The sequence below is a fragment of the Parasteatoda tepidariorum genome, chromosome 10 (assembly GCF_982258835.1).
Source record: "Parasteatoda tepidariorum strain Cologne lab strain chromosome 10, Ptep-v5.0, whole genome shotgun sequence".
NCBI lineage: Eukaryota > Metazoa > Arthropoda > Arachnida > Araneae > Theridiidae > Parasteatoda > Parasteatoda tepidariorum.
In genome coordinates, this window is record NC_141764.1 from 12,999,224 (window position 1) to 13,008,472 (window position 9,249).

General features: G+C 37.8%; 2 protein-coding genes across 2 annotated transcripts; both read left to right on the forward strand.

Annotated features, from left to right (window-relative positions):
• The first annotated feature begins 7,469 nt into the window (after positions 1–7,469).
• On the forward strand, positions 7,470–7,994 carry LOC147802160 (uncharacterized). The gene has a single exon (XM_087153832.1). It carries the CDS (start codon positions 7,470–7,472, stop codon positions 7,992–7,994), a length of 525 nt encoding a protein of 174 aa, XP_087009958.1.
• A 266-nt stretch (positions 7,995–8,260) lies between these two features.
• LOC147802161 (uncharacterized) lies at positions 8,261–8,755 on the forward strand. The gene has a single exon (XM_087153833.1). It carries the CDS (start codon positions 8,261–8,263, stop codon positions 8,753–8,755), a length of 495 nt encoding a protein of 164 aa, XP_087009959.1.
• The last annotated feature ends 494 nt before the right edge of the window (positions 8,756–9,249 follow it).

Sequence of the window (9,249 nt, forward strand, 5' to 3'; positions counted from 1 at the left end):
TGTAGACCGATTCCTTTACAGGTTTGAATTTTCCGATGAAAAATTGTACCAAGACCTAAAAGATATAGCTGATGAGTACATCAAGACAGAATACACAGCATTTGAGTTGATGCCATTGATAACCGACATACCATTGAACACCGACATGTGTGAATGGAGCGATTCAGAAATCAATTTCCAAATACTTATGATAGCGATATCAATGCTTAAGCGAAACCAACCAATACAAATTACTCATATATTTGTATTTCTGCGCATTGTTCGTTTGACATTAGTAAATCGATACTGTTGCGATGTAGGGCCCTTTGATTGCGCTCGAAAGTTTTCAGACAGGTGTGAGCGATTCATTTCATACATGTATGATGATTGTATTGAAAAGCGAGGTGGATGGAAGCGTATCCTCGACAACATACAAAACATGTTATTAAGAAATAAATTGGATTCTTTAAACGTGAAAGACGCCAGTGAATCACTCGACGAGACAAACACTACACAGACTACAAGTTAAACTTTCAAAAAAAAAAAAAAAAAAAAAAAAAAAAAAAAAAAAATTTTTTTTTTTTTTTTTTTTTTTTTTTTTTTTTTTTTTTTTTTTTTTTTTAAATTATTCGTTATAATCTCTGCGACCAACTCAATTCATAATTCATACCAATGCCGTTCATGACTGCAAGTATTTGTGTGCGTTCACCACAGCTGGTCTGGAACAAGTATTTGCTATCTCATTACCTGGCAAGTTTTTTTAAGCTGCACCATTCAAACATTTATCAATTTAAAATCTTTCCTGTGAGATATTGGGAATATCAAGGTTCTTTTATAAAGTGCAACGTTTTCATTTTGTACAATTATGGATTTGTACGTGCAAGAATTTCCCAGCACCTTTTTAAAAAACTCAAACGACGAAGGACTCGTTACATTGAAAACAGACAGCGTGCCCCCGCACTGCGCTCGCATTGAGAAAGGTTTGCCCTGCGCCTGCTCTTCAAAGGATGGAATCGTTGTCAGTGAGCAAAGCATCACAATCAACAATGACGCCCATTTATTGTGCGCATTTCCTTGTTACGCCTTACCAAACCGTTGCACTCTTGAAGAGCAAAAGACGATCGTGGCATGGTTGACACGAGAGAAATTTTACAATTTTGGTCATCATTGCAAACGAATCGGGAATCAGAAAAGAAAATTTGAAAGATTTTTAATGCCCAATACTGTATTTTTGAAAAAATTAAACATTTCTTGTGAAAAGTGTTCAACATTTACATTAAGAGGTGAACCCGTGTTTTTCTTGAGTAAAAACGTTTTATCGGCTCAAAACAAGGGTCCCACGTTGGAAAGCGTTTTATGTCTAGATGCATCGACCCAGTAAATATGAATTACAACATGCTGTTTTGTACGCAACGGAACACACTCGCGTGTACATGATGAAAAAATACCGAAAACGATATCCTCATTTGTTTCAACACGCTGAAATACATACTCGTCCCGCAACGCGTCAAGATTATTATATACCCGACTCATTGGCTCAGAAATGCATTGTGGTGGAAAATACTGCATTTACCGAAAAGGGTTGTTCGATATTGAGTTGTTTTCCATACAAATCCAATGGAATACCCTGTGAAAAAACGGATCCCGTCCAATGGATACCCATCGGAAGCAATCATCTCACCTTGGCGTGCCAGCCTAGTTGTTGGCGATCCCCCTCGACCGTCGATTCCGAATGGATCGACGGTCAATGTATGGTGGTCAATCCTTTGAAAAAACTGCTCGCCACATTTCCCGAAAAGGCATTTGGATTAGAATCCAAACATACTTTACACGAAGGGTTGGATTGGAAAAAGGGAAACATGTACTTGAATAAAGATTATTGTGCCGCCTATGGTTTGGAATTTGATGGAAACGACTGCTATTCGCCGACTGGACAAACCATTTTGGAATTTCTCTTGGGTAAAACAGTGTATCGAACCATTAAAACATCAGCCATTACACCTTCCAAAAAGACATTACCCACCATTCCAAAAGACGTTGAATTTCCAAATGTGCCGGACGTGACAGATATTACAGAGGCATCGGCTGACGGATCAGAGATTGCCAAAGACATTGCCAAAGAAGTGGCATTTGATTTTGGATTAGACATTACCGTCTATGCCGTGGAAAAGATTTTGCGCAAAAAAGCGCCAAAACTCATTGCAAAAGCGGCTAGTAGCATTCCCATCAAGTCTGCCCTCACGCAAGTGGTATTGAACCAAACGGTATCTCTGTCTGTCCGAACATTGGCCACGTTAGGAAAAGTGTTGGGTGGTATAAGCAATGCTTTCGCCATATTCAGCATTTTTTCTCTCGTATTGGATGTCATCGACCCTTATAATTATGATTCGGTATTGACGGCAGACATGCTAACCAAGATCAACAAGCGGTTGGATTTTTTGTATTTCAAGAAGGAAAATGAAGCGATGCGCCTCATTACGCCTGAAGTGGTGTGGGATACAATATTGGCAGAGGAAGATGAATCGGATCGTTATGAATTTATGTCTGAAAAAATTTTAGAATATTTGACGGCTCTGCGTAAAAACACTATAAAATCTGCGCCGAAAAGAAAATTGTACAATTTTCAAACTCTAAAGGAAAAACAATATTTAAACTGGAGCTTACATGGTGCTTTTGCATTCATGTTGATTGTTTTTACATTGCTATGGATTGAATGGATACACGTATGGGCAGTGTGTTTATTTTTTGCATTGTTTTACTTTACATGAAAAGCTTTCAACATTATTAAAAAAAAAAAAAAAAAAAAAAAAAAAAAAAAAAAAAAAAAAATTTTTTTTTTTTTTTTTTTTTTTTTTTTTTTTTTTTTGTGAGGCTTTAATTAAGACAGCGACGCTCGACGACTCTGCTCACAAGAAAATTCATTGGAAAAACACGCAACTTGCAAATGGTATCAACTGTATGGTAGCCAGCCACGTACAGTGGGTCGCTTCTTTATCGTAATGAGCGTTTTACGTGGTTTGGTATCTCTTTTTGTGGGATGCGTTCTCGAACAATGGCTCAACAAATAACGACACGATTTATTTGGAAGACGTTTCTGCTTAAAATTTCCATCCTCATTCTTAAAAGTTATTCTATGTGGCTTGTAATCGTACACCAATTCCGAATGGTCTTTTCCCCATTTCAAAAAACGTGAACCCACTGGACCCGTTGCAGACCGATCACTCGCAGCCGAACTCACAGATTGACTTCTGGCACGACTCCCGCATGGAGAAGGAGAGCGTGAAGATGCTCTGGAAGAGCTTGGAGATGACGATCCACAGGAAGAAGCCGCATACGGCATAACACTCCAATGTGTTGCGTTTGCCGTCTTTTTCTTGTTTTTTGATCCTTTCGGACGTCCTCGCTTCCCTGGTATCTTGGGAGGTTTTTTCTTGCCCGAGCCTTTTGGACGTCCCCGCTTCCCATGTTTCTTGGGAGGTTTCTTCTTGCCCGAACCTTTTGGGCGGCCACGCTTACCCTTGGGACTGCACGTACTCAATGGAGGTGTAGGTGGGGCTAGCGCTACGATAGGACTCATGAATTCGCTCAAAGAGACATCGCTGTCACACGAATCGGTTTCATGTATTTTTACCATGTTTTCTTTTTACTTATTTTAATCGATAAATGCTGCCTACCCAGTATTCTAGATTGTGCTTGCTCGCAGCTTTGCAAACATCCTCGGGTTTTGAAAGGGCCAAATATTCCACACCCATAAATGAAGCGGTAGGCACGTTAAACTCCTTGTCAATACTACCCGATTTATAGAATGGTAACAGACCCAAGATATTTCGCAATTCGGTAACGTTTCCATTCTCAATTGTTTTGCAATAGAGCAAATCCAAACAATTTTGCCAAACCTGCTCGAACGCCATCATGCCTCTGCTCTGAGGAAAAGCAATGCACCACCTTTGAACAAGTGATTTATTTTGCAGCATGTAATCAAATGCATCCCAAAAAGCCAAATACATGGTGAGAGGTTGAGTGTATCGAGTCAAATCAATCAAAACGTACGATTCCGACGCTAATGTCTGTTGTGTCTTTCCTTGAATGGTTAAGGAATTGACAGCGTTGGGCTGAACCCGTTGAATGTCTTGCGTTTGGATGGATTTGTCTTGCAGCTTTAGCAATTCTTGGGTGTGTCTAATCAACAGTGGAGGAGACTCACCATGAAAGAAAGACACAAGAGTCCAAACCGTTTCGAGATTTCTTGAACAGTTGAAATGACTTGTAAACACTACCAAACGAGACGCTTTGGGTGGTTTCTCCAGTATTTGATCGGGTAAAGGCTCCAAGACGACCATTAAATCACAAAAGGTATCTAAACCTTGATTGGGAGTAATCACGCGAATACGGCCGTCTGGAGAGGATGGGCAATCGTAATAGGCAGACTGTATAGCTACATTGAGCTGAGGGTCTAAACTCAGAGCGTTAAACACTTTTTGGGGGTATCGACCCAAATTTCCAAACACAACCACGTGGTCATGTCTTAAAATAAATCGAAATAAATCTTCAATCGTATCCATCATTCCTTTCTTTATAATGATTGCTTTAAACAAGTATTTTTAATTTCATTGTAAAACAAGTCGCTCAAACCATGCTGGAAGTAAATACAAAATCATTGGTTGTAACTAAACACAGGTTGTTTTGTTCAGAGGATATAGTACTTGAACCTTTTCAATCCAAATATGTAATCATAAAAGAAAATCTGGATTTTTTGCCAGGTTTTGAACATGTGATAGCGCAGCCAAGTACACACCTAAGCTTGCGCGTAAGAACCAGTGTGTTAGCTAAACTTTTTAAAGAATCAGATAATCACTATAGGCTTTTAGTGGTTTTGGTTAATTATTCAAATAAGGAAGAAAAATTTTCAAAAGGAGATTTTTTAGCTACACTGAATTTTGTACCAATGTTTGGAGATCGCAATCAAGAACACGGGTCTTTTGAGATTCCACCCGAACGAGCAGTAAGCCTTAGATTTGGTAATTGGTAATTTCCTACAAGGATAATAAACATAACGATTAATTGATTTTTTAAAAAAAAAAAAAAAAAAAAAAAAAAAAAAAAAAAAAAAAAAAAATTTTTTTTTTTTTTTTTTTTTTTTTTTTTTTTTTTTTTTTTTATAACTTGGTTGAAGCTTCACACTCTATTCATTTTCTTCTCGGAGCGGTGAATGTTAATCACAAGTTTCGTCTGCCTGGAGCCATCTGCCAGATTCCACCACATAGTGCAAGTGCGACAATATACATTGCAGTCTGTAGGTACACAAATAGTTTTTGGTCACTCACAAATACTGAAGCAGTTTTTGTTTCTTCATTGTACGTCGAGTACGTTAGATATCCAAAGCACACCAGTCCTACAAAGGTTACAATAACCAACACCAACAGCAATATTGTTCTGAGGTCCATACTTTATTATCCCATTACGAGTATCAAGCCCAGCAAAACCATACACGCCAAATTTCCAACTGCTGGGTAATAGAAACCAGACTGATTCAAATTCCAAAATTCTTGGGCGTCTACACCTTTCTCTTTCATGACTTTAGTTTGATCTATGGTATATTTCTTGGCGTTGGATATTTGGTACATGACATATACTTGAACCACAACCGTTATAAGCAACAGTCCCAACACCGTCACCAAGATTATATTTCGCAGGCCAAATTTCATCTTGTTTTACAAAAAACAAACAAGATATGGCTGTACATGGTCTCATTCATACCGTAGGCGTGCTGCTTGGTCAGCGATACGCACCTCTCGAACTATCATTTGTGGATGTAACTGGATACGAGAAACATTTTCACATCAATTGTCCAATGTCTTATGCCTATTTGAAATCCATGTATCCTCACAACTATCCAGATGCCATCGTGACCACTGATCAAGCCACCCCCTATTCAGAAGTGCTTCGTTTTTTACAAGAGCGTTATCATTTTTTGGAAAAAATGATACCTGGAGTCGTATTTGGTTGCAAGGGACTGACGTATCAAATGAACGTCTTGCGAGATGCCGAGATACCCAGAATTTTGAATATAGATACCTTGGGTGTACCTTCTTTGACAAAATTATCCGCCCAATACGCTGTAAATATACTCTGTCCTTTCCACAAGCACATTAGTAAGTGTTCTCTCGTGGCTCTCGTATTAATCCTGCGGTATATGTTGGAGCAAAATCTTGTTTTGCTTCTCGGCCAAGAGGAGCTTTTCGGACAAGTGAAAAGTGTCGATGACGGAACTCGTGTCGAGGGGAACGTTGGAACACGATTGCCACAAGTCATCCAGTCGAGCATAGGAGAGTAAACGTTGAAACACATCAATGACCCGTGGCGGTGGTGAGAGCAATGTCACTTCTGAAATGGAGTCGTGCACCACAGAAACGTTTTGTAAAAATTCAAACGCTTTGGAATGGTTCGAGTCCAAACAGGATGGATAATTTCCATCTAAAAATTGATTCAATGCTCTCAACACCAATTGTTGAATGGATTGGGAGAGTGCGTGGTCGGGTCGCAATTTCATAAAGCTTTCCAACGTGTTTTCCGATTGCCAATGCACGGCATTCACATATTCGTGGGACGGAACGATAAACGTGGAAAATGGATTCAAACGCTCGCCACGAGTTTCGCAAGTGAGTTGATACAACCGTTCGTTGCGTTTCAAGTCCAGATCCCGGGCTGCGGGCAAGGGTTGCAACTCTTGTGGAAGTCGGTTGCGAGATAAGTACTGTTGAACCAAATTTCCCCAAAATTCAGCAGATTCAAAGTGAAAGGGTCCCGAAGATCCTTCAAGAATGGCTTTGAGATTCAAATTGTCGTCTTTTACAGTATTTTGGCGAGGGCGAGACAAGAGACACATCAAATGATTGAAAAACGAGGTGACGGCCCTAGTACGAAATACTGGCAAAGCATCCGGATTCTTTTCGAGTGAATCCAGTAACAGATCTAAATCACCTTGTATTTGATAACGATAGTTTGTGAGCCCACCCCTGTGAAGCATGTCTTCCCAATAAATTCCATCCTCTTCCAATAGAAAGATTAATTCGGCGAGTTCACAGGGTGGAGGGATTTCTTTTCCATGGTTGCACCCAAACAAGAGTTGTTTAAACCAATTTATCAACGAGGAATGTGACATCTTGATTCCAACGATGCAAATTCCAATGAAATGGATGAGCGCGAGCCGTGTAATATTCAAGAAAATTGCGTGCCATTAAACAATGGAATGTATACATGGCGAAAAATAACATTATATATAGAATCAACATGGCTTCAGATTCTTGGTTCACCAAATTGTTATTTCAAAAAAAAAAAAAAAAAAAAAAAAAAAAAAAAAAAAAAAAAAAAAAAAAATTTTTTTTTTTTTTTTTTTTTTTTTTTTTTTTTTTTTTTTTTTAATAAGTTTGTTTAAAAGCAGTCGTTGAGTCTTACCGGGTTCACAACTCCAATCGCACATACATTGAAACATGGCTCATTTAGATTTGGAATTTTTCTTGTTGACTGAATCAGCTATAATGCCAACAACGTCTGACGAATCGTCCCCCGGAGTTGATTTGTATTCTCCAGTGGATGTCGATATTGAGCCAGGTGAACAAGTAATTATTGATACTGGTGTAATTTTTGCCATACTCGATTCGAAAATTGGATTATTGAAGGATAAGCGATCTGTGGTGACCAAACGAAAATTAAAAGTGGATAGTGGCGTTATTGATACTGCATACAGAGGAAGCGTTAAAATTGCATTGCGAAATGTCGGGGATGAATCGGCGCATATCAAAACTGGTGAGCCCATTGCGCAAATGATTTTACTCTTTTGTCAAAGACCAATCTTACAAAGAGTAAAAAGGATTTCCACCGAAACAGAACGAGGTATGAATGGATTCGGCTATTATTATGAGAAATCGGGCAAACAACCTTATATGGAAGATTTTGCTTCCCATTTCGAAGGATATTATCAAAATTTGCATAATGTAGTAGATTATATAGCCTAGACAAGATTCAATGATTCAATGAGCTCCTTAAAATTGTTCTGGAGTCCTAAATGAAGAATCTAGATACCCCCCCCACCTCAAAAAAAAAAAAAAAAAAAAAAAAAAAAAAAAAAAAAAAAAAAAAAAAAAAAAAAAAAAAAAATTTTTTTTTTTTTTTTTTTTTTTTTTTTTTTTTTTTTTTTTAAACCTTGTCTTTAAAAGCAGCGGTTGAGTTTTTCCAAATCATAAACTCCTACAACTTTTCCAAATCACACATAGATTAGAACATGGCTCATTTAAATTTAGATTTCCTCTTGCTGAATGAATCAGCAGTATTGCCAACAACGTCTGATGAATTGTCACCCGGTGTTGATTTGTATTCTCCAATGGATGTCGATATTGAGCCAGGTCAGCAAGTAATTATTGATACTTTTGTGGTTTTTTCTCTACCCAAATTCAAAATTGGATTGTTGAAGGATAAGTCATCTGTGGTGACCAAACGAAAATTAAAAGTGGATGCTGGTGTTATTGATACTGGATACAGAGGAAGCGTTAAAGTTGTTTTGCGAAATGTTGGTAATGAATCGGCGCATATCAAAACTGGCGAACCCATTGCGCAAATGATTTTATTGTGTAGCGAAAGGCCAAACCTACGAAGAGTGATGATGATATCTACCAAAGGATTTAAAACGGATTCAAATGAATATGTTTCTCATTACGAAAAATGTAACGAGCAAGAATACCAAGAATCGCTAAACGAGGTGGATGAATATGGAGATTAAGATTAGCTAGGACATTGTAAACATTATACTACAACACTTGCTCTCGCTCTAAGTTAGAACATTGTAAAAAAAAAAAAAAAAAAAAAAAAAAAAAAAAAAAAAAAAAAAAAAAAAAAAATTTTTTTTTTTTTTTTTTTTTTTTTTTTTTTTTTTTTTTTTTTTTTTTTTTTTTGAGGTTGTCTTTTAAAAGCGAGCCTCTCGCCAACACACGTTTTTGTATGATGGGCATCAACAACTTTTGTGCGTTAATCAACAAGCTGCACGAACCTGATCAAGAGCCACCCACTCAACCAAAGTATTTCGATTCCATTTTATATGATGTGCAATCCCTATTACATGTGGCCATCTCGTTGGCCTTGGAGACTGATGAAGAGAAATTATTTAAAGAAATGTGTCGTTTAGCGTGGCACAAATTGGTCACGCATTTAAATGAATTTCTGTATTATGGCTCTACAGACAAAATTACGTTGATACTTTCGTTTGATGGAGATGGC

Excerpts from the sequence above, each read along its gene's own strand:
- LOC147802160 (XM_087153832.1), top strand. The coding sequence starts at position 7,470 with ATGGCTCATTTAGATTTGGAATTTTTCTTGTTGACTGAATCAGCTATA.
- LOC147802161 (XM_087153833.1), top strand. The coding sequence starts at position 8,261 with ATGGCTCATTTAAATTTAGATTTCCTCTTGCTGAATGAATCAGCAGTA.